The sequence below is a fragment of the Diabrotica virgifera genome, chromosome 6 (assembly GCF_917563875.1).
Source record: "Diabrotica virgifera virgifera chromosome 6, PGI_DIABVI_V3a".
NCBI lineage: Eukaryota > Metazoa > Arthropoda > Insecta > Coleoptera > Chrysomelidae > Diabrotica > Diabrotica virgifera.
The window spans coordinates 237,370,125-237,397,050 of record NC_065448.1 but is presented as its reverse complement, the minus strand read 5'-3'; the positions used below and the strand labels follow the sequence as shown (position 1 = coordinate 237,397,050).

Here is a 26,926-nt window from a genome sequence, read left to right as displayed (position 1 = left end):
GGAGCGAACTAGTATATGCCCAAGTGACAAGATCTTTTTTTTTAGGATTACCCAAAAATGCTAAAGACATATTTTCGTGGAAAAAAGGTGATGTTTTGGATTTATTAAAAAAAATGTTAAACAATTTCTGCCCTAAAATTTTGCACCCTTCTGACTTGTTTATAGGGGATAATTTTTAACAAGAATTATAAACCGAATTAGAACAACCAGACACAGGTAGCATTAAATCCGGACCCCGGAAGTGTCATAGGTTTTCGAAACGGACCCTCAGGAAATCTGATTGGTGACCCCTGACTCTATGGAATCAGTAAGAGACAAAAATGAGGAAATGCTCGCTGCCGAAAACAAAATAATAGAGAGATGGGCTGAATATTTTGAAGAATTACTAAATATCCAAAATTTTAGTGAAGAAAATGATGAAAACAATAAAAATGATGAAAACAACAATTAAAAATGCATCGTCATGTAACAAAGTTATGATCGGAATTTATTTTCGGTATTAATTATAAGAGCAAATAAGATATATTATTTTAATTTTATAGACAATTTTGATAAGAAGCACTTTTTCTTCTTCTTTTTGTCATGACAAAACTCTTGACATGACTCCGTCTCTTTTTCAATGAGCCTCCAGTAAGTTGTCATTCCATAGTTTTCGTGGTCTTCCCACTAACTTCCTAATACTGCCTGGGGTAATTGCGGGGTAGATCGCGTAACTCTGTGATTACCACAGTCGGTCCCAAGCCCGGATAAAATATGGAGGGAGATTGGCAGGGTTAGAAACCTACCAATCGTAACAACTAATACTGCTCAAAGAAACAATATGAAGCCTCGAAACCGGATTGATAATAAATACAGTAAGAAGCTTTGATTCTTAAAAAATATCAAAAATAACTATATAAACATATACATATATAAACAAGTTCAAAATTTTAAGTACGTAAAATTAATTTTCTTATGTTTTTTTTTTTTATTTTAGATGGACTATTCCATTTTTTAGAAAAATCCTTAATGGTACATTGAAACTTTCTTATTTTGCTGTTAATGCTGAGGATGATGCCAAAATTCTTTTAAAGCAGTTGGAGGAAAAATGGGCTGCAGAAGTGAAAAGATCAAAAGAAAACAAAGAAAAGCCGAATTTAAAGAAAGTTGTAATGGGAATTTTTCGGAAACAGTTAGCAATAATTTACACATTCACGGGAGTCAACTTTGTTATTTTGAGGTAAGTATTTGGAAAAGTATTTAGTTCTTCTTCTTCTTTTGGTAGCTTAACCCTGGATGGATCTTTGCCTGTCTGGCTATGTCCTTCCATTCAGATCTCTATTGTGCCCTTCTCCTTTTCATCCATCAATCTCGTTCTGGGCCTTTCTTTTTTCCCCTTCCTACCGGCTTCCATTGTAATCATTTTTCTGTTGTTTTTTGTATCTTCTTGTCCCAGCCATGACAGTCTTTGACATTTCACAAATCTTACAATATCATACCCTTCATTCAGTTCATTAACGTCGTCGTTTCTCCTGATTCTCCCTGTGCCGTCTTTCTCTTGCGCCGGGCTATATACTTTTACTTATCTCAGTATCTTTCTCTCGAATGTCCTGAGTTGGGCTTCATCTTTTTTCGTCATTACCCACATTTCACAACCATAGGTTACTACGGGTGTAATCAATTTTCTGTAGAGTCACTTGGGCTATAATGTGTTTTAAAACATTTGGTACATGCTATAAAATTGGCAAAAAACAAGAAAGCTGTTGGTCCTGACAACATACCTACAGAAATGTTAAAGCTCATAAATGATGAAAACATTGGAATACTGGTCAAACTTTTCAATGATGTTTATTCGGCTGGTGATATCCCTGAAAATTGGTTAAAGTCCTAATTCATAACCCTACCAAAAAAACAACGTCCGAAAAACTGTAGCGATTATAGAATGATAAACCTTATGAGCCACACTTTGAAAATCTTTCTACGTATCATCCACAGTAGAATCAGAGATAAATGTGAAGAAGATCAAGATGAAACACAATTTGGCTTCAGAAATGGACTGGGAACCCGGGACGCACTCTTTGCACTAAATGTATTATTGCAGAAATGCCGAAATCAAAGGAAAGACGTCTTTGCTGTATTTATTGACTATGAGAAGGCCTTTGATCGAGTACAACATCACAAATTAATTAAAATATTAAATGAAAACGGAGTTGATAGTCAAGGTGTACGAATCATAGAAAAATTATACTGGCGTCAAACAGCGACAGCTTGCGTAAATAGAAAATCAACAGAAATATGCAAAATACAAAGAGGTGCCAGACAGGTTTGTATGCTGTCCCCACTTTTGTTCAATTTATATTCAGATAGAATATTTAAGGAAGCGCTCTGCCTAATTTGGAATGGCGTGTAAAAGTTAATGGAATTCTGATAAATACAATCAGATATGCAGACGACACAGCTATTTTAAGTGATGATATGAATGTATTACAACACCTTTTAAATGCCATTGACACAGTGGGAAGAGAGTTTGGCCTAAACATAAACTGTTCAAAAACAAAATACATGGTATTTAACCGTTTGGCCCATCAAGATTCACAGTTATATGTTGATAGTCATATAATTCAAAGAGTACCCAGTTTTAAATATCTTGGTTGCCATATTACTGAACAACTAGATCCAGATAAAGAGATAAAATGTAAAATCGAGATAGCTTGCACATTTTTAAAAATGAGGTCATTCTTCTGTAATAATAACTTGCAACTTCAACTTCGAAAGCGCATGATTAAATGTTACATTTGGTCAGTCCTCTTGTATGGTGTCGAAGCATGGACATTAAAAATATCCACCGTATATTGACCGTATATTGACGTACACTGAAAATACCATGGACGGCTATGCTGACAAATGTGGCAGTCCTTAAGAGAGCAAATGCTACCCGCGAGCTGCTTGATAACATCAAATAGAAAGATGGTCTATTTTGGACACGTAGTAAGGGGAGACCGGTATAATATTCTTCAACTTACTATGATGGGTAAAATCGAAGGACGCAGAGGAATTGGTAGAAAGCAGGCCTCTTGGTTGAAGAATATCAGGGAGTGGACAGGAATCAGGAATACAAAAAGCAGAACAACTATTTAGAATAGCTCGAGACAGAGACAGTTTCGCTATGTTAATCGCCAACGTCAAGGGGACTTGATAGGGCACGTTTAGAGGAAAAAGTCATTTTGGTTCTTTTGTCTAATAATTTCGATGTCATCAATCTTTTATTAGCAGAGTATGTACGATTCTCGCTGGAAATACGTGCATGAATTTCGCTACTTACGGAATTCTTCTGATTGATTTCTGTGCCCAGATATGTGAAGGCATTTACACGTTTAATAGTTGTCTACATATCGTCGGCCTCATATGAAAAGTGCCTAAGTCCAAATTAACAAATTTTACAGGAGACGAAAAAAACTTATTTAAAGAATGATTTTGACTTAAAACTTTATCTTATTTGACACAGTTACTTAGAATAGTGTCCGTCAGCCTTCTCATAAAGATAGATCTATTTTTAAAATATTATTACTTTAAAAATGGAGTTAGGCAACTTTAATTTTTGAAATAAGGAGCAATTTTGGAGTTAGGCACATTTAATAACGAAAATCATGAAGAAATATGCGTAATTCCATAAAAATCGCCAAAAATAAACTGTGGAAAATGCTTAAGTCCCACAAGAAAAACAAATGTGGGGTTTTAAGGATAATAATGCTACTTAAATGTAGTTAACACAAAAATTATAATAATATGATCAAATTGAACTTACCTTCAATAAGTTTACACTATTTCCATGAAGATATGTTAGCTTATAATACGTTTCTTGAAGATATAACACAGCAGGACAGCCAAGGTACATCTAACCTCAATGACAATGATGGACTTTGGCAAGTTTCATGTGATTCACCCAACGCCGTGAAGTTGGGTAGAATTCTTTTTTGTGGTTCTAGCGACATCTATTGACTTTTTTGAACTTTTTTGTCTTGCTGTGCATGCGTACCATAAATATTAATCAGATGGCGCAAAAATCTCATTTTTACCCCAGGCTGTGGGTGAAAAAACGTGATATAATTCAGGAATTTTTGAAACCTATCAGGTGTTGTAAAGGACGATGCCAGGAATAACTTCTACTAAAATGTAACCAAAAATATTGTGCGCTTTTTTTTTAATTGCGATTTTCATTTGTTAAATTTGCAATTTTTATTAATTTTTAATTTTGTAGCTTAGGATATTGATTTTAGAGAATAGAAAGTTGTAGTAAATTAAAAAACCTACAAATTGAGGTACGGTTTAATTTGGTTAATTGGTTATTGCAAAACAGCCTGCGAAAGGTCCAAAATGGCCGTTTTTTACAATTGCATTATTTATTGTACAAATAATTTTTTTTATTTTTTAAAGTTTTAAAATAAATATCTTTCAATTCCAAACATAAAAAAAATTGTAAAGCCAGATTAACGAATTTGTTGCTTAGATATTATAAATTGTTTATCACAAGAGGTCAAATGTCGAAGGCTATAACTTTATGAAAAAAAATCGTAGAGAGTTGGTGAAACATCTAATCTCCTTCTAAAGAGTTATATTTTCATATTCTGATAGAAATGGGCTGAGGCTGTCCCCTTGCCTGATTCCCCCTGGTGTTGCTATGTTGGCCGTAGTGCTGTGGTTTATTTTGGTTTTTGTCGTGTTGTTATTGCTTATCTTATGCGGTTTTATGACTTCCCGAATGTTTGCGGGTATCCTTTTTTGCTTAATTTTCTGTAATGTATCGCTAAGTCTGACTCTGTGAAGTGCCTTTGTTACGGCTACGAAGCAAATGTATGCGGGTTTGTTATATTATATCAGCTTTTCTTTCACTTGTTTCATGACAAATATTGCGTCCGTTGACGACCTGCCTTTTCTGAATCCTTGCTATTCTCTGTTCTTATATAATATATTTCTAGCTTAATTGTATTTCTAATTAGGCGTCTTGGTATAAATTTTAGGGTAATTACATGTGTATTATTAACAATTTTGAACCGAACCTTTACAGAAGAGTACCGATTTAGAGAAAGAATAATGTTAGGAGGCATGGTTGTTGTCCTTGTCGTAATTAACTATTATTCAGATTATATTTTCCACTACCAGCTACGAAAAATTGCAATTAGGATGAAGGCAGGTTTGTCTTCTTTAATATATAACAAGGTAGGTTACAAATTCTTTTTAGAAACTTTTAAAATAATATCAAAAATTAAAAAAAGTAAGTCAAGGAATGCGATGGAAGCAAATGCAAGAGGTCTTTGTCCAGCAGTGGACGAACAGGTTGAAGAAGAAAAGCCAACTGTTTGCAAGCGATCCCCAATCCAAAGATTAACCTCGCTCGACACTGGTTGACTATGGTTATCGGGCGATAACCGATGCAATCAGTGTGATATGGCCGTAAAATTGATACAAAAATGAATTATTTTGACAGGTTGTCTTCTTCTTAAGTACCATATCAGAATTAGTGTTGCCCAAAATCGGTCTTGGTCTTGCAGTCTTGGTCTTGTTCTTGCGTTTTCGCAAGACCAAGGCCGCCTAATTTTAGCAAGACCAAGACCAAGACTTACCGTGCAAGAACTTTACTGAGCAAGAACAAGACTAAGCCTGTGAGACTCTTGCGTCTTGCAGTTAGAACTGAGGGTCGTTTTAGGGAGTATATAAGTTCGGCTATATTCTTAGATACTATATGAGAAACAAAAAAAATTGTAACAAAAATTTTGAAAATTGGACTTATGCGCATTACGAACAATACCATAAACATACATAGCGAATCAAAATATCCATTAAAACAACACTCGACACATTTGACATGTATTGAGAGGTCATTATTATAATGCAAAAATTAAAATTTTTTAGTTATACATTCTTTCTAAGCAGCAGTGGCGTAGCTAGCCCCACAGGGGCCCCGTATAAAAGATTTTCACCCTTTTCAAGAACTGATATAAGGTAGTGCTAGAAAATGTTCAACGGAACACCGTACTTATGTGAATGTGTACTCTTTTGTATGGTGTCGAAGGTTAGACTTTAACGGATACCCTTCTCAAAAAGCTGGAAGCCTTTGAAACCTTGGCGTATCGGAGGATCCTACGAATAAGTTGGGTGGATAGAGTTCGTAAAGTTGTTATACATCGGAGAGGAAAAATTACGTGAAGTCATCAGAGCAGTAAAAACTCGCAAATTTGAATATTTTTTTGGCCATGTTATGAGGTGCTATGTGCTATCCGTATTATACTACGGGATGGAAGCGTGGACACTGAAGAAAATTGACGTGAGAAGACCAGAGACATTCGAGATATGGATGTACCGAAGACTGCTGAAGATCTCATGGATAAATAGAATAACCAACGTAGACGTAATCAGACAGACGTATGCATAAGGAAAGAGAAGTAATTCTAACAATTAAGAGAAGAAAACTGAGATATATGGGACATGTAATGGGAGGAGATAAATATCTAATACTCCAGTTCATTATGTAAGGAAAATCCAGGAAAAAGATTTATAGGAAGCTGATAGCTGATTTAACTCATGACTGAAGAATCTTAGGGTATGGTTTGGATGTAGTAACAACGAATTATTTAGAGCCGCACTCTCAAAAGTAAAAATCGCTTTGATAATTGCCAACCTTCGAAGCGGAGACGGCACCTAGAGAAGAATGCGCCACCCAGAGAGTTATAATATACTCCATTTAATAATAAAAGGCAAAGGAGACGGAAGAAAAGGGCCAGGTCGAAGAAAAGCGTCATGGCTTAGAAACCTAAGAGAGTGGTTTGAGAAACTCCAGCTTCCATTTTCCGAGCTGCCGCCAAAAAAATTACTATAGCCAATTTTGATAGCCAACACTCGATAATCGAGCACGGCACATGAAGAAGAAGACATGTGTGAATAATTTTATTCCACTTTAAAATTCCGGAAATTCAAATACTCATCAGTACGAACTAACCAGCATCTGAAAGAATTACTAAAAAGTGCTGTCACCATTTATTCATTACGATTTAAAGAATTATCAAAAGAAGTAAAAAAACTCTGTAAAAAATTTTTCAACACCTCTTTTTTGCATAACTTTTTAATACGCATTTAATGACGGCTTCTAAAAAAATTCAAATTTCTATCAAAGAATATCAAGGACCTTGGCTACCCCTGTTACAGACGACAATTAGATAAGAATTATTGTTTCATTAGCAGATAGAGATCTAGTATCTACTTACCATTCTAAATCACTTTGAGAATCTGGTTGATGGAAAAATGAAGAAATTTTGGGTATCTTCTTCAGAACTTCTTCCTTTTTTTGTTTCATTTTTCTTTTCATCGCTCCACTCAGCTACTCTCTTTTTATTTCACTCATTTTTTTCACTTCACAATATTTTCAGAATTTAAAATTTAAACTTTCTGAATCGACTGCACAAATTGAACCTAATAAACCTAATAAACCAAACTCAAAAAATAGATTTGAAAACAGATTCAGTTTTTTCAACAACACTTGTTCTTGTTATATTATATAAGCCAAGGGTGACTGGACAATGAAAAAATGGGCTAAACAATAAATAGATTAAGTACACGAAAATATACCCAAAACAATATACACACTTTTCCAAATCGTCAAAGATTAAGCGATAACAAAAATTGCAATTTGCCCATTTTACAGTGTGTCACCGCCAACAGTGAATGAACAATGAAAAGTAACTTGAAACCAAAAACAAAGCTACTTTGTTGTTATGGAATACGGCGGCAAATATTATAGATAAAGAATCCATTACACGAAAAGGTCGAAATCCAAACAATTCACTGTTTCAAAGCGTTTTATTAGGGAAATTGTAGAATATTTTGTTCAATTTTTTAAATGGAAGTTTTGTTTCGACATGCAGCGCCGGGGCCCCGTATAATTGATACGGCGCGGCGGTAGCTACGCCTTTGCTCAGCAGCCCACTTCTTTGCTCTGAAATTATTAATTGTCCTGGTTTTGAGAATAGTCGTCTTCTAATCATATTCATATAACACAACATTCCTGCGTTGCGACGCCTACAGTAATATCGAATATCGTATCCAAACTTTTTAAAAATATGTCACCTTAGCACTTATATTTCTCCAAGAAATTAACGCACCACCCATCTTTATTTATACGTCCATGGCACCATACCACCTTAAAAACGGGGCATTTTTAATGTCTCAAATTTCCTAAGCCTGTTGTTATTTAAATTTAAGTGATTTTTTTAAATATTTTGTCTTATTCTATTCTTTATAAATATCGCAGTAATAATATATATTGTTGGTAGACAGGTCAATTATTGTCAGTGTATACCGGGTGTACCAATCAAACTGTTTTTCTTACTTTATAAATGCTTTGTTTACCAAATAGGGAGGGGTTGAAATTTTTCTTACAAACTGACGATTTATTTATTGCTCTAAAATCGGTTGAGATATGCAAATGAAATTTTGTGGGTTTTAAGAGGTAGTTTTAACTTAAGTTAGTTAGAACATGGACAGCGACGGTGGGTTCAAACCCCACCCGGTGTCAGTTGTTTAGATATTTATTAATTTGGCTAGTCTTTACTATGGCTATGATATTTTGGCTAGTCTTTACTATGGCTATGATATTCAAGCTTAAAATGTACCTCTCTGTTACGTTGTTCTAAGATATGCAATAGACTAATAGGCAACTGCGAGACTTGCAAGACTCTTGCTGCAAGACCAAGACCAAGACCGGGAGCGCAATACCAAGACCAAGACCAGGTGTACTGGCGCAAGACCAAGACCAAGACTATCTAAGTCTCGTCTTGGTCTTGCATTTGGGCAACACTAATCAGAATTATCCGACGTTGGCGATCACCATTGCGAAGGCTTCTCGATCTTCTGCAATATGGAATAGTTGTCCTGCATTTGATATCTGAGTCCATTCACGAATGTTTTTAACCAAGAAACTTGTTTTCTGCCTACACCTCTACAGCCCTCTATTTTGCCTTTAAGGATCCGTTGTAATATTTTATATCGACTTCCCCTCACTATATGTCCCAGTTAAGGCATTTTTTGATGTTTAACAGTCTTTAGCAGTTCTCTATCTTTGTTGGCCCTCCTTAGTACTTCTTCATTAGTTTTTCTTGCTGTCCAAGGTATCTTCAGCATCCGTCTATGAATCCACATTTCCAATGCTTCAGTTATGTTCATGATCGATACTTTTAGCGTCCATACTTCTGCACTATACAAAAGTACGGACCAAACATAGCACTTAACCATTCTTTGTCTTAGTTCTAAACTGAGATGATTATTGCAAAGAATTTATTTCATTTTCATAAAAGTAGTTTTAGTCATTGCTTTTCTACTTTTTATTTCTATGTCTGGATCTAGTTGGTCCGTTATCACAGTTCCCAAATATGTTATTTTGTGAACTTTCTCAACTTGACAGGTTGTAGAAATGATAATAGGTCTGGATCCCGCGTATGAAAAAAAAGTTGATTAATAGCAAGCTGAAAATTTGTTAATAGCTTAAGGGTGTCTAGTCGGACAAACTTTGATATATAGGAACACTGGAACAGGGGAAGTTTTAATTGTGAAACAGGTTAAAAATTTGGAACGGTCAGACCACGAAAACGTCACATGTATTTTGTCCGACAGAACTTCCAATTGATTTGTTACAAAGCAAATTCATGTTCAAATTCATTAAACTCTCATGCAAAAATCAGGCTGCTATTTATCACCAAATGGGAATTATAATGAGTGGAACACGTAGAATATGTCAAATGACAGGAATTATGACAGGTGATAAATAGCAGTCTGATTTTTGCATGAGAGTTTAATGAAAGGGTAACAAATCAATTGGAAGTTCTGTCGGACAAAATACATGTGACGTTTTCGTGGTCTGACCGTTCCAAATTTTTAACCTGTTCCACAATTAAAACTTCCCCTGTTCCAGTGTTCCCATATATTAAAGTTTGTCCAACTAGACACCCTTAAGCTATTAACAAATTTTCAGCTTGCTGTTAAGCAACTTTTTTTTCATACGCGAATCCAGACCTATAATTAAGATTGATTTTTAATCTTCTCTTCATTCTATGTTAACATCTACTAATTATTCTATTTCCAAAGACGAATCCAAATACACAAAAACTATAATAAATATATTTACTAAAAATACCAATATATTTTTTGCACACGTTATTTCCACTGATACGTACGTAAATTAAAAGTGTTAGCAACTAACCTCAATTTGTTCTAAGCGCTAACTTCATACTCTCGTTTTTATAGAAATTCACTCTCAACAATTTTCCCAATCGCGCATAAAGAAGTATAACTTCAAAAATAATAGAAAGTGACAAATGTGAAAAATTCAATTTATTTTTTTTTTTTTTTTTAATAACAGCGTTGCTAAGAATTACAGTGCGACAAGCGAGTGGTGGCGGCTGACCTTCTCGTATTCTGCATTTGTCGCTGTGTATTTTCGCTCAAGGTCACGCGCCAGCACTGGCTTGTCGGCTTGTACTTTCAATCAAAATTAATAGCGTGTGTGGGCTCTTTTAATTCACCAAACTTCTGCACAACATCCAGGTATGCTTTCAATCACATTTCGAATAGTTTCTTGATCTAGTTGTTCCCATTCTTCAACGAGAACTTTCTCGACATGTTATAGGTTCCTTAGTGGCTGACGATCCTTCAACTTTATCCTGAGTGTATCTTAAATGTGTTCAATGAGATTTAAATTTGGACTCCTGACTGGCTAATCCGTAACCTGAATATTGTGGGTAGTTCAAAAATAATCTTGCACTATTCTGGCCACGTGATGCCTCACATTATCTTGCTGAAGGATAAATTCTGGACCCGTATTTTCAGCAAACGGGACACGTGATTCAAGAACTTCGTTAATGTACCTCTCTGCCATCATCGCCCCTCGCCGAATAACTACTAGTAGTATAGTATAGTTGATCCAAAAGATGGCATAACCCAGACATCCAAAGTGAAAGTTCTCCTTCAACACCAAATTGTTCTATATGGTCCACATAATGTTCAGGAAAAAGTCACATCATTTTGAGCGTCGGGTTTGGGGGGGAGAGGGTGGAGAAATTGGTAAATAGAAAAAGTATCGAAAACCTCCAATTTTCACCCTCCGTAACTCTGGAACCGTTGATTTTATAACAATTATCTATAGACCCTTTTTTGTTTTAAATTGTATGTAGAACATTTTTCTATAGAACATTCCTTACGCTAAAGCATAGTTTTAGAAATATTGACGAAAAAACGTAAAAAGACTACTAATTTACCGACTTCTCCCCCATCTCCCCCTCAAACCGGACGCTCAAAATGGTGTAACTTTTTACTGAACAATATGTGGACCATATAGAACAATTTGGTGTTGAAGGAAAACTTTTACTTTGGATGTCTGGGTTAGGCCTTTTTTTGGACTTATTATACTCCTCCGAATTATACTATACTACCTCCGTAACTTTGGAACCGTTCATTTTAGAAGGGTTATGCATAGGGCCTTTTTTATTTCAAATTTAATGTAGAACAATTTTGTGTAGAGGGTTGTTCATGCTAAACCGCTTAGTTTTAGAAATATTGACGAAAAACGTAAAAAACTACGAATTTGCTGATTTCTCCCCCCTCTGCCCCCCAGACCCGACGCTCAAAATGGTGTGACTTTTTTCTGAACATTATGTGGACCATATAGAACAATTTGGTGTTGGAGGATAACTTTCACTTTGGATGTCTGGGTTTGGGTCTAACAGTGGCGTAACAAATTCCGTCGGGGCCCCCCTGCAGAATTGGAAATGGGGCTTACTTTAAAAAATTACTAAATGCGACATGTGTAACAAAAACTTATATGTGTTATAGCCCAGTAAATAAACGTGAAATACGGTGATACCGTGTAATTTTCAATGTCACCACCGAAGTGGTCCAGTCAATACTTTTCGAGTTATTTACGAATGAAAATGTTCAACATTGTTCAACAAAAAAAAGACGTTTTCAGGCGGTTTTTCGCATATAACTCAAAAGTAAGTATTCGTAAGTAAGTAGCAAAAATGTAGCTTATATAAAAATGAAGTCTATCGACCAAGTAAATGCAAATTTGTAGCTCATGAAAATTTTTTTTTATTCATCAAATTCCAAATCAAATATTTCAACGTGAAATAACCAAAAAATTAAACAATCTTTGGGAGAAAACTCATTAAAACTTTTTTAAAGTGTATACAAAAAGTTGTAGGTATTTTTACTTTTTATAAAAATTTCTATCATCAAAACTAAGCGAGTTACGCTCAAAACACAGTTAAAGCATTTTTTGGTAAAAAAAATTGTGAATATCTCCTACTATTTAGCACCCCAAATGAAACTAAGCATTACCGCTTTAAAAATTACCTACTTAACTTTTTTTATATGACCTGTAAGTTTCACCAATTCAAAGTGCTTATTTTTGAATGAGTTTAATTTGAATGGGTTTTAACGAGTCACTAATTGCGAGTGTATGCAAATTTTGAACAGCCATATTTTAACCAATTTTGGTTTTACAGAAAAACAAAATAAATCCAAAATATTTATAAAATCAAAACCTACATTTCTTTAGGCGGATCCAAGAGCGATTTTGGGGGGAGGGCATGAACTTTTTTTATGATACATACATGCATAGCTTACGTTACCTCACACTTTACCTCGTTCAGCACAACCTTTACACTACCGTTCAGCACAAAGCTAAAAAAATTTCTCGTAGCAAGCGGGATATGGGTTTGAAACTAAAAACATTTGAACTGCAAATATTTAAATTTATATTATTTTAAATTCTCGAAGGGGGCTCTCTGGATCTGCCCTTGCTAATACTTTTTAAATTATTTTGAAAAAAAAGGCATTTTGTAAAATAAAAACCTTTTTTTTACTATAAAAATAATTTTTTTTCAAAAATAAGAACTTCGAACCGATCCAACTTAGGGAGAGATTTTCACTTTATTTTGAGCGTAACTCGCTTGGTTTTGATGTTTTTTTTTTTTTTTTGAAAAATGGCTTTGGCAGAGCCAATTAGCCAGACTTGATTCTGATTGATTGCAGATTCATAGTCATAAATTTCTTATAACATAAGTACATTCTACAATTTTATTTTTGTAGATACATTGGTACATTGTGCAGCTTTTTTATTTTGTTTTTTTTTTAATTATTTTACTGTTTTTTTTAATATATATTTTAATTTGTGCGAAACACTTTTTTTTACTTCTTTTTTTTATTCTTTTTTATTTTTGTTCCTTTTATTTTCTTTTTTTTTGTTTATTATTTTTTTTTTGTTATTATTTTATTTTGTGTTTTTTTTAATATTATTTTTTTTATTTTTTTTTTATTTTTTCAAACCACATTAACAAATTATGCCTATTTATTACATATTACGTTTACAACTTGTATTTACATAATTTAACATGTTTATAAATGAGATGAATTTCCATATCATTTGTAAATATTAAAGTATTTAGGTTTATTGGGAAAAAACATTTTAAATCTTTTAATTCCTTATAAAGGTCGTTTATGTTATTTATGTTTAAATGACATTCTAATATGACATGTGTTAGATCTCCCATTTTGATGTTAGAAGCTTGCTATAAAACGCTATAAAAAATAAAAAGAAAGCTTTTTTTTAAACATTAAAAAAAAAGTTTCAATGAGTTTTCCCCGAAAAGTGCTTCATTTTTTGGTTATTTTACGTTGAAATATTAGATTTGAAATTAAACGAATAAGAACAATTTTTCATGAGTTATAACTTTAATTTTACTGTGTTGATAGACATCATGAATATACAAATGTACACCATTTTTTTTTGTTTTTTATAGGCTACATTTTTGCTAAAAATATTTTTTCGGTAATTTTTCGATAATATCTAATTCGATAGATAAAATACTTATTTTTTGAGTTATTTGCGAAAAACCGACTGAATACGTGGTTTTATTGTTAAAGAATACATTTTCACTCGCATGTCACTTTAAAAGTATTGACATAGATAAATAAGCTCTATATAGAACAAAAATCCATTTTTTGACTTATTTTAAACGTATATTTTCACCCCGAGAAGGGGTGACTTTAACCCCTCAAGTTAAAGCAACCACCGGCACCACTCCAATTTTGAAGTTGAGGATAAGTAAAAGCCAATTCCAAATTACCCAGCAAATACGTCGTGACGCCGATAATTACAGTCCAAAACGATCATTTACTATTAGTGTATTCATGCACTGTTTATGACAACTTACACTTTTCATCTTTATTGGTACAGAATAAAATAGAAAGAAAATTAATAAACGACTACATTATTACATCGTATTATTGTATGAGATGAACAACTTTCTTCGTGCAGTACTATCAGCGAATATAGTATCTACAATTTTATTAATACATACAATACATACATACGATACATTGTATCTATCTGATGGGCAACTTTATTTTCAATACTACAATGCTTAAAAAACGTTGCGTATGTATGCGCAAGATAATATAACAATAACAGATTTTTACATAGACGACAAGATGGGGCCCCTGACATATTGGGGCCTCCCGCAAGCTTCATGTTGCGAGGGCCTCTGTTACGCCCCTGGGGTCTAACTATACCATACTATAGGTCAGGGATGCCATTTAAAGTTATCCCACCCCAAACTATAAGTGAATCTCAGCTAAAAGCTAGGTTTTCTGAATTGTGGAATCCAAAAGCTTTCGCCTGGTCTTTTCCAGACTTTCAACATGTCCATCGACATGATTTTTTAAAGGACTTGTCAGCGAACATCACGTTACTCCATTGTGCCATGGTCCAATTCATGTGTTCTTCTGCAAACAAGCGTCATGCTTTACGATGTGCAGGGGTCAAAGGAGGCACTCTATCTGGCCTTCTTGCATTCAACCTATATTCATGAAGACGATTACGTATAGTTTGAATTATTAGTCATGTTCCATAGCTTCTACTAACTCAATTTGTATAGTTTGATCAGTACTTCGACGATCTTTGATAGCACATAGTCGCAAAAGTCGAATATTTTAGTTGATTATTTATTACGTTTAGAAATCAAAATTTTTTTTACCTATTTTTTTAATTTGCTTATCTGCAAGTTCTTGCAAAATATACATCAATAATTAATTTCAGCTCTTGGTTTTGCATCTTCAGTCAATGGAAGAAGCAACCGTAGGAAAGATCATAAATATTTTAGCTGATGATTTAGATAGGATTGTTCAGTACACAACATATTTGGGATATCTGATATTGACACCACTACAAATCCTAACATTATATGCGAGTATGTGGTATTTACTGGGTACAGCGGCATTTAGTGGTGCCTTATTCTTTACTATCCTGTTACCAATCATGGGTAAGTAGACAAATGAATATTTTAACGTTATTTTTTATTATTATCCCGGTTATTTATAGCGTTCTTCGCCTTCCGGTTCCCAGTTTTTAGCTTCGTCGGTCATTCCATTCGCCAGGGTGAAGACTCCTTTCCGTCATTGCCTTCTGAATGCCGCCTAGCCAGGTGTGTTTCGGCCCTTCCCTCTTCCTTCTTTCCCTTGACGTCCATTTTAGAATTTGTTTTGGCAGTCTGTCGTCGTTCATTCTTTCTACATGACCATACCAGATCAGTTGTCTCCTTTGAATTTCGTCTATGATGATTGACTTGACATTATACTTCTGATTTGGTTATTTTGTATTCTTTCAAGCCTTGATTTTCTAGCCGATCTTCTCCAGAAGTCTCCAGGGATTTAGTAAGTTGCCATGTATCGCATCCATAGAGCATTATACTTTTATAGACGGAGTTAAAGCTGAGATGTTTTCTTTGATTAGATAGTTTTTTCGAAAATAACATCGGATTTAGGCAGCCAATCACCCTTTTTCCTTTCACGATGCTTTTCTCTATCTTGTTTTCGGTGCGCCCACTCTTGTTGATTGTTGTTCCCAAATATATAAATATATATTCCTCAAAGTTCTTTATTGTTTCATGTTCGTTAACTATTGGATCTTCTACTTTATTACTGTTCGTTACTGTTTGTTACTATTCGTTAACTATTAGTTTCTATTTACAGAAAGGCCCCACTCTTCGTATGTTTGAAATAACCGTCTCGTCATGAATTCTAAATCTTCCTTGTCTGCTGATACTATGACTTGGTCATCCGCAAAATGTAAAGTATACAGTGTTTTATCGTCCTCAAGTTGGATTCCCATCCCTGAAGAAGAACTTCTCCAGTGTTTTAGTGCTTCATTTAAATACATCTTTAATAGTATTGGAGAGAAGCAGCATCCATTTCGTAATCCTTTTGTTACTGGAAATTCTTCTAATAAGGTGTTACTTAGTTTGGTTTTTGATTTTGCTTTCTTGTATAATTGTTTGAAGCCGGCGATGACCATGCTATTGAACGATAATCGGTCAAGAGAATGCCACACCATTCTCACAGGAATCGTGTCACACGCTTTTGTGAGATCCACAAATAAAAGATGTATTTCCTGGCTTCTTGCAACTTTCTGTTCAAAAAGTTGTGTTGGGGTAAATATGTGGTCTACGAAAGATCTCCCAGCTCTAAAACCAGCTTGCTGTTTAGTTTCAGGAGGCTTGCATTCTTGCTCAATCATTTTTTTAAGATTTTACCAAAGACTGCTAAATGTAATAGTGACCGAGATACACCTATAGTTTCCTCAAATATCTTTTGGACCTTTTTTTGAGTTGGAGTAGTCTATGATTATTTCCAACTCTTCGGGATTTCTTTCCCATTTAAGTATCTTTTGAATAGCACGTTAAGATACCTTATTAGTTTTGGTGTTCCGTGTTTTAGATGTTCTGCTGCTGCTGGTATGTTCTCCGGCGCGGATGCTTTGTTGATCTTCATGGATTTATGTCACCATACCACTAATGTATATAAATATATAGTTTGGTTTTACTACAATGTTATAAATCCAATATATCATGTCTGATTAGATCTAGATGTCAGTATTTTATTTTAGTATAAAAAACTTACAAACTACATAATATTATATAAAAATCTTCTTTAGTTTTAGGAAGTAAAATCTCTTCAGTTTATCGTCTTAAAGCATCAAAAATTGCAGATAGCAGGGTAAACATGATGAAAGAAATAATATCTGGAATCAAAGCTATCAAAATGTATGTATGGGAACTCTCATTCACCAAAATCATCAACGATTATAGAAAAGAAGAACTTAGAAATATAACTAAATATTTATTGTTTCAAATAGGCTATTACCACTTCGCTGTTTTAAAACTAGCCAGTGCAATTTCAGTCCTAACAATGTTGTATGTCAATGGAATCCTATTCCCCGAAATAATATTCTCTTGCATTCAATTTCTGGTGATATTGAAAAAAGGAGTCTTGGCATTTATGCCCCAAGCAATGCTACTACAGTTTGAAATTACTAATGTGTTTGTTAGAATTTCAGAGTTGTTACTTATGAATGAAGTTGATATCGATAGCAAAATTAATGCAGATGTGTCTGGTATTCAGTTGGATCAAATCAAAGCATCTTGGTCTACAAAGTCATCATTTGTTATATCATCCAATAACATAAACATACCATCAAGATCGCTTACCGTAATCATTGGACCTGTAGGTTCTGGAAAATCCACTCTATTGCAGTTACTTCTAGGAGAGCTTAAGCTATCTTCTGGTAACATACAGATGAATGGTTCAGTGTCTTACAGTGGACAAGAATCTTGGTTATTTACCTCTTCACTTAAAAACAACATTCTCTTTGGCAATGATTATGATTATAATAAGTACCAACAAGTAGTCTCTGCTTGTAGTTTATTGCCTGATTTTGACCAGCTAAGAAATGGGGACCTGTCTTGTGTAGGTGAACAAGGTGTTCTATTGAGTGGGGGACAAAAAGCTCGGATAAATCTAGCAAGAGCGGTGTATAGAGATGCTGATATTTACCTTTTGGATGACCCGTTGTCTGCTGTGGATTCTGAAGTAGGAAAAAGAATTTTCGATGAATGTGTAAAAAGTTATTTAAGAGACAAAACTAGATTATTAGTAACACACCACTTGCAGTATTTACAAGAAGCTGATCAAATTATTATTGTAGACAAGGTAATTTTTTTTAATTTATCATTGAAGTTAAATATGTAAATAATTCTTATTCGTCTTCTGCGTCAACCATTTTCCTTCCTTTCTTGAATGTAGGTATTGTCCAAGTGCTTCCATTTTTCTCTATTTTGCGCCATACTAATCTAATGTTTGCCTGCCACTGCTCTTATGTCAACAAAGCATCTCTTTTGAGGTTTTCCCATGCTTCTTGTTGTCCTCCTTGGTCTGCAGTCTAGGATTCTCCGTGTCCACCTGTTATCATCATATCTGGCTTAATGATCTTTCCAGCGCATTACATTTTTGTAATATCTTCCACAACATTATACTCACAGCTCAAATCAAATAAAAAGTGTAAGAAAATATGTACTGACTAAATATTTTAATTTTGAAAGTCACTTTCTACTGTTTAATGTTGTTCTGAAGCTATTTCCTTGTGGCATTTTTATAATTAAGTATTTTCGATGGGAAATAAGCCACAATTTTACCAAAAAAATGAATTTATTAACGTTTCGACGCCCAAGTCGAGTGTCGTTGTCAAAATACAAAATAATACTAAATACATAGAAAAAAGTGTTGTGTGATTGGGTAGAATGCGATCTTACCCTTCAAAAAATATGTCACGTATGTCAGCACCTGGTTAATTGGAAGGATACTACAAATCTGGCCTCCACATAAGTGGTCTGTAGCTTCGACATGATAGGTGTGAAATTTTAAACGTTCTTGTTGTTGATTGGATAGGAAGGGTACCATAATCTAGCCTCCATGCTAGGTACATAGCCTCCATACGGTACTTCCAATATTTAATATTTTATTCAAGTGGACAATAAAGGTAAAACACAAACAACTTTTGTTTCTTACTTATTTATTTATACAATAATGTAACATTTTACATAGAAATTTGAGTATTTAATTTGGATTAAATAAATGTTTACTTGTTGAATTTTTCCACCGTCTGCACACAACAGCTGAACGGAGCCATTAGATCTAACAACAAAACGCGAAATAAAGTGTGTATTTTAAAACTGTTGGATAAACAGTACCTACAATCAGAAAATCTCTACCTTACAATCAGAAAAACTTACCTTTAAAAAGGTACTCGATTACAAAATAACAAAAATTTCAACTTTTTATGGTGACACAAACACATCACATAACCGACCATATAAAATAACTGAACGACAACGAACGAACGAACACGAACACTGAACACAGATTCACAGATAGCGCAGGATTTGTCAAAAGTCATGTTCCACCAATCACAATGCTTGCATCAGCGCCTCTGACAAAATGGAAGGAAAATAAATACGATTACATGTTTTTTATTATAGTGCGCGGGGCATGACTAAATAAACAAAAATGTTGTTGCCTAGTAAAAAATTCTTCTAATAATTTATTTAATCTGACTCATTTATATCGGCAATTCAGGCATAGTAGAAGACTTTAAAATGATATTGCCAATATTGATGAGTTGCGTTCCTGGGACGATTTTACTAAAAGATAGTTCATTCGATTACATGAAATCAACCCCAACTCAAGAATATCCGCCACAAAAAATCATAGCATGTGATCTGTCTTTAAAAAGACAACCAAATGCAACGATGGCAGTAAAATTCTCGCTCTAGAGATTCCATAGTAAATCACGAGGGAAAACCAGGGAAAAAATTATTATTCTAATTATGTTAAATGAAAACAATTATGTCGCAAATTCCTCGGTAGAATGCAGTAGGATGTGGTTACCCATACTAAAAGAGGAAGTCAATAGGAAGAAAATACCACGATTAGCAAGTCATTAACATATCGAGTTAGTACATATTTTATATTTTAGTATTATTTATATAATATCTATGTATTATTAATATTATTTATAATTTAAAATAGCATATATACATTAAAGTCAGAATTTGGTATTAGTTTTGAGAGTAAACTAAATGTAAGCCCAAATACTTACGATGTCGGGATAGTATCACGAGGTTTTTTTCCTGGTTTTCCCTCGTGATTTACTAAGAAATCTCTAGCGCGAGAATTTTACTGCCATCGTTGCATTTGGTTGTCTTTTTAAAGACAGATCACATGCTATGATTTTTTGTGGCGGATATTCTTGAGTTGGGGTTGATTTCATGTAATCGAATGAACTATCTTTTAGTAAAGTCGTCCCAGGAACGCAACTCATCAATATTGGCAATATCATTTTAAAGTCTTCTACTTTAAAATGTATAATACATGCCTGAATTACCGATATAAGTGAGTCAGAATAAATAAATTATTAGAAGAATTTTTTACTAAGCAACAACATTTTTGTTTATTTAGTATTATTTTGTATTTTGACAACGACACCCGACTTGGGCGTCGAAACGTTAACAAAATCATGTTTTTGGAAAAATTGTGGCTTATTTCCCATCGAAAATATTTAATTTCTACTGTTTGTTTGATAATTTTACCATTTCCCTTCCAATGTTGTTCTGAAGCTATTTTCTTGTGGCATTTTTTGCAATTATATAGTTTTGATGGGAAATAAGCCACAATTTTACTAAAAAAATGATTTTATTAACGTTTCGACGCCCAAATCGGGTGTCGTTGTCAAAATACATAAAATATTAATGAACTAAATAAAAATGTTGTTGCTTAGTAAAAAAAAATTCTTCTAATAATTTATTTAATCTGGCTCATTTATATCGGCAATTCAGACATATAGTATACATTTTAAAGTAGAAGACTTTAAAATGATATTGCCAATATTTATGAGTTGCGTTCCTGGGAAGACTTTACTGATATATAGTTCATTCGATTACATGAAATCAACCCCAGACTCAAGAATATCCGTCACAAAGAAATCATAGCATGTGATCTGTCTTTAAAAAGACAACCACATGCAATAGTGACAGTAAAATTCTCGCACTAGAGATTCCATAGTAAGTCACGAGGGAAAACCAGGAAAAAAACCTCGTGGTACTATCCCGACATCATAAGTATTAAGTCTCACTTTAGTTTACTCTCAAAACTATACCAAACTCTGACCTTAATATTAATATGTACATATTATTTTAAATTATAAATAATATTAATAATACATAGATATATAAACAATACCAAAATATAAAATATGTATTAACTCGATATGTCATTGACTTACTAATCGTGGAATTTTCTTTCTATTGACTTCCTCTTTTAGTATGGGTAACCAAATCCTACTGCATTCTACCAAGGAATTTGTGACACAATTGGTTTCATTTGGCATAATTAAAGCCGCTTCTTTCATTTTTCTCTTTTTACTATCTGTTTCTTTCAGGACTATACTTGAATCTCTCCACTGAACTCTATGTTCATTATCCCATGCGTGTTGACATATTTGCGATCTATCAAATTGTTCATTTTTAAATATAAAATCAGTTTTTAGTAAAATTGTGGCTTATTTTCCCATCAAAACTAGTTAATTTCGTTTCTAATTTTCGGAATTTCGATTATATTTTTCACAAAGAGTTTAAACGAAATAAATTTAAATTTAGTTCAGTTCCAAGTTTTATTTCCGGACAAATAAAACCTCTAATGACACCAAATTCCTGGTTACGCCTTCATAGTTTCTATTAGTTACTTGCAAACCAAGCGAATGATGCATTAAAGAAGACACGGCAGCTCTACAATTTGCACCTCACTTCCTGCTTATGCATCGTGGCAAAATTCCAACAAAAACTTGAGACTCCAGCAGATGACTCCAAAAAGAGTCGAAAGTCGTCGATTCAGAGTGATGGTTTGCGCTCCCTGTTCTAAGTGAAAAATCAGACAGTTTTGTCTTCACATTGCAACTGAATAAAAATGATATTCTTCTTCTCATGATCATCTTTCAGTGCGTCACAGTTTTCCGATTTCTTTCTAACGCATTAAATTGTATGTGACAGAAAAAAAGGCAGGTCCGTGATTACAGACATTTACAACATTTATTCTAGTTATTCTAGTTGTCGATAAATGGCACCATAATAAAAAAAATAATTTTTTTTTAATTAGATAATAATATTACAAATATAATCTGTATAATTTATAAGACTATACAAATCAAAGAAAATACCATTTTATAAATGCAAGAAACACATTTGATTTGTTTTTATTCCAAATTGAAAGTAAAATGTGACAACTGTCAGATTTAACTAAAATGTCATGTTAGAATAAATGTCATAAATGTGTACGTGACTTACCCTTTTTACTATCATTTGTTACGCACTGAAAAATGCTCATGAAAAGGACAATATACATTTTTATATTATTAGTATTACTCCTATAAAGTAACTAGATCCATTTTTCCGTTGCAACTTTACCAAGCTGTAGACGGGGTTGTGAATTGCAACTTTTTAGAATTCCCTCTTGTCTTCACTACAGCATCCATCTGGCTTGCAATTTTTAGAAGCCATGGAGGTGTTACCAGGCAAATGGACCAATAATTTTTCAATTAAAAATCTTTTATTAATATTTTTAATATTTTTCAATATTATTAACGTTTATATTAGGTTGAAAACTTCGCCTTTCTTCGAGCTCTTTGTTAGTTCTTATCCTATATTGTCCGAATGCTTTATCCTGCAAAGACCCAAACATCTTCCTTAGGATTTTTCTTTCCCAAACACGTAGTCTCTTTTCGTTTGCCTTTGTTATCGTCCACGTTTCGCTGCGATACATCACAACGGGTCGTATGATTGTTTTATAGACTTGTATCTTCGTAGGTATGAAAAGTATAAAAACTAGAAAACTGGAATATTTGGGTCACATTACCAGAGGAGAAAAATATGAGTTGCTGAGAATTATTATGCAAGGAAGGATCCAAGGAAGAAGAAGCATAGGAAGAAGACGCATCTCCTGGCTGAGGAACCTTAGAGAATGGTTTAACTATAGTTCATTACAACTATTCAGAGCAGCAGCCAACAAAGTGACCATAGCCATTATGATATCCAACCTTCGATAGGAGAGGGAACTTTAAGAAGAAGATCTTCGTAGGTCTTGTTAGTTGTTTCGATTTTATAAGGTTTTGGAGGGCAAAAAGACATCTATTGCCTGCCTGTATCCTATTGTTTATTTCTTATCATCCGTTATGTCTTCAATTATTGTTGTTCCAAAATACTTAAATTATTTAACGCGCTCAAAGTTAAAGTCATCGATGGTGGCTCTCTAATGGCCTCGTTGAAGTTCGTTACGCAAACATTATAAAATAAAGAAAAACTGTTTTAAAATCTAATAGATATTTCACTTTGGTTTAGGGCAATTTAGAATCATTTGATAGTTTGTCAGAGATAAAATTTAAAAAACCTGAAATTTTTGAATGGATACAAAAATTAAATAAAGCCGATGAAACAAAGGAAACTACTGTGACGTCAAAATTGGTATGTATCAAAAAATGTATGTATCTTTTGATAAATGTTATTTTATTAGTTATCTATACACGTTAATTTAGGTTGTGTTAGTTTATGAATGATAAACGCGAAGTATGGGCCATTCCACGAACATACGCCTGTTTTGGATTACTTCGACAACGAATATTTTACTGTGCAACATAAGAAGTACGAAAGTAAATGGCGCTAATAATTATTCCAATAAACAACAATGTAATTTGCAATTTACTTTCGTTCTTCTTATTTTGCACAGTAAAATATCCGTTGTCGAAGTAATCCAAAACAGGCGTATGTTCGTGGAATAGGGTATATTAGAGATAAAATGAGAGAAAGCTAAGGCGCAATGCCACTGGTTTGTCAAGGTTGACAATGTTTGATGGCGAATGCGAGTTGTAAAAGTAGTCATCTTGTCAAACCAGTGGCGTTACGCGCTAGCTTTCTTTCACTTTATCTCTGATACCTCGCGTTTTTAACAACTGGCAGCCCTAATGGGCGGCCATTTTTTTACAGGCTAGTGTAGAAAACTATACAAAGCATGCAAAATTCATTTTTGTCTACATCCACTAATGCTAAATTTGCTAAAAAATACTATATGTCGCCGTTACGAATTGGCCATTACTATTTGTTGCGTTACGGGCTGTCGCGTTAAGTTGGATTTATAGTTTGACGTAGCGTAGACGTAGACGCAACGGAGACGCACTGGAAAAGATAAACACCGAATTTTGTGTACTCGTGTTTATAAATGAACGCAAGCGCCTGATGGAACGTAAGAGAAACGTAACGGAACGGAAGAGTTCACCAACTTTCATCTTTTACAGTGCGTTTCTTACGTCTGGTTAATCAAAAGGAAGAATTTTGTTCTGTCATCCAAAGTGGACACGCCCTCATCAATTTTGTAAAGTTAAAGTTGTTTATCAACATATTCGAATTTTGTTAATTATTTGTTAATACAATGGATGTTAAGTTATTAATTTAATAAAAGTATATCATAGAGTCATTTCAATACTTACTTACTTAAGCCGTCTTCTTGTACCTTACGGTGTCGAGGTAAGTGGAGAAATCAGATGTCTCCATGCCTTTCGGTCAGTAGCTAGTCTTTCTGCTTCTCTCCACCCAATATTCCTTTTTACGCAAGCCTTTCCACGTTTTGCTGGCCTGCTTCTTCTTCGTTTGTTGTCGGATGCCGCTTTCCATACCCTTTTTACAGTTCTACCTTCACCCATTCTCGCCATATGTCCAAACCACGAAAACTGTTTCGTTTCAAGTCTGTCTAAGGTCCTTCCAATACCGCACCTTTCACGTATGTCTTCATTTCTTATACGATCACGTCTGGTCACACCGGATACCGCACGTAAATATCGCATTTCGCATGCTTGAATATTCATTTCAATATTTCAGATAAATATGAGTTGTTTATTAGCCTAATTCGGGGATATCCACACATATTATACGATAGGTAAGTACAATAAACATTTTAAAAACCAGGAAATGAAACAAAATAGTTGGAAATCCCACGGCATGCGGCACCAAGGAGCATACCTTCGTTTATTTCCTAATTCATGTAACACACAAAACAGATAAATATTATAATAAATAATAGTATAAGTATAAATAAATAAACACAAAGTTTGTTTACTGTTCGTATAATTTATAGGCTATGTTGTTGAATTAGAATTAAGTCATTGTTTACTCTTTCTACTCATGCGCAAAAATTCCGCTACGTCGATTTATAAATTGTCCGTTTCTTACGTCCCCGTTGCGTCTACGTCTACGCTACGTCAAACTATAAATCAAACTTTACTATTATATCATGGAATATTAATTTAAGTGGGTGAACAACTTTCATCTACCGGAGAAACTATAAAAAATATTTGAAATAGAGTTTTCATAGAGGCTTTTAAAATATTAAACCTAGTTATAAAAGATAAGTTTGACTTATGCAGAACACTTTTTTGTTTTAGAACCTTAAAGATGAATCAGACCAGAAATTGAACTATGTTTGTAATGAAAATAGAACAAAAATAACTCCAAGGAGAGCACTGTTTGAATACATTAAGTCTGGTTCTTGCATTATTCCCCTATTTTTAACTGTATTCAGTGCACAACTTCTCTTAGGATTGACTGATTATTGGTTGTTATATTGGTAAGAATTTGTTCATAATTTTAATATTTTGGTTGTTTAATAACATTGCTGTTTTGGTCTTCTGTACTCTCAAACCTTGGTGAAAGACATTATACTCTACTATCTCTTACAGAATATGTTCAACGATTTTAACACTTTTGCTTTCTCTTCCATAGTATCTAGTACCTTGATTTTTTTAGTGCCTCTGAATGGCAAACGTTCAGCCACTTAAATGGATCTCCTTTAGCTTGCCTCAAAGATGTGTTGTGGGCTGATTTTATGTTCTTCTTATTGGTACTTCACGTGTGTTTCCATACAGTAGATGCATATGTCAGTTTGGACACAGAATAACTAACCACGCAGAAGCGAAACTCAGGCCGAAAACGTTAACACAATTTTCATGCTCATGCGTCACGTAACTGGTGTAACCTCACTTTTGTGACTGACAGTGACAGTTGTTTTTAGTTAAATTTTATATTTATATATGTTTTATTTTATAGTTTGTTTATATTATATGGTTAAATTTCATATTTCATATTTAATTAATAACTACTTGCCAAAAATATCACATCATTTGGAATGGTCTATTCCTTAGAACATCAAGTTCTATTCTGTAATTGGTGCACAACGTCAAATATTTCGGTCCCCACAAAATCAATGGAAACGACAGTCAGATTCGCTTCTGTGTGGTTAGTTATTCTGTTAGTTATTCTGTGGTTTGGATAGGGAAGTGTTTAAAGTCCGTGATCTTTGAAGTAGCTTCTGCAATGTGTTGTTCATCTAAGGTGAAACAGATACCGTATTACTCATTTTTGTAATTTAAAATAACATCGGATTGGACAGCTCTGTACTAGAACCCCACTGTACATATGCTTTATAGATTATCGTAAGGCGTTCGACAGGGTCAAGTGGAGACACTTATGGCAAATTCTAAAAGAAGTGGGCGTACCCCAACACCTTATTTCGCTTATAACTGAACTATACGAACACACTACTGGATCAGTTAAAGTGCTTGACACACTTTCAAACGAATTTCATCCAGAACGGGGTGTCAGACAGGGACGTATACTCTCTCCACAATTATTCAACATATATGGAGAGCATATTATGAGAAGAGCACTTGAAGGATGGGAAAAAGGCATCTCAATTAATGGTCATAAAATAAACAACCTACGTTTCGCAGATGACACAGCCCTTCTTGCAAATAGTCAAGCAGAGCTGATTGATCTTACACGACTGGTTGAAAACGAAAGTCAAATATTTGGTCTGCAATTAAACATATCAAAGACAAAGATCATGATAGTGGATAGACTACATAACCACATAATCATCCACATATAACCACAATTGATCGGTTTGAGGTTGTGAG

At 34.0% G+C, this 26,926-nt stretch overlaps 1 protein-coding gene across 3 annotated transcripts in view; it reads left to right on the top strand.

Annotated features, from left to right (window-relative positions):
- Positions 1 to 26,926, top strand: part of LOC126887347 (ATP-binding cassette sub-family C member 4-like) — an 85,514-nt gene that overhangs the window by 21,892 nt on the left and 36,696 nt on the right. For 2 of the 3 annotated variants that reach the window (XM_050654798.1, XM_050654800.1), the window contains exons 2-7: positions 977 to 1,219; positions 4,998 to 5,196; positions 15,122 to 15,344; positions 17,015 to 18,069; positions 23,304 to 23,426; positions 25,397 to 25,578. In XM_050654798.1, coding sequence (XP_050510755.1) covers positions 977 to 1,219; positions 4,998 to 5,196; positions 15,122 to 15,344; positions 17,015 to 18,069; positions 23,304 to 23,426; positions 25,397 to 25,578 — 2,025 coding nt within the window. The remainder of the gene's footprint in view (positions 1 to 976; positions 1,220 to 4,997; positions 5,197 to 15,121; positions 15,345 to 17,014; positions 18,070 to 23,303; positions 23,427 to 25,396; positions 25,579 to 26,926) is intronic. The other variant, XM_050654799.1, reaches the window with a different exon arrangement.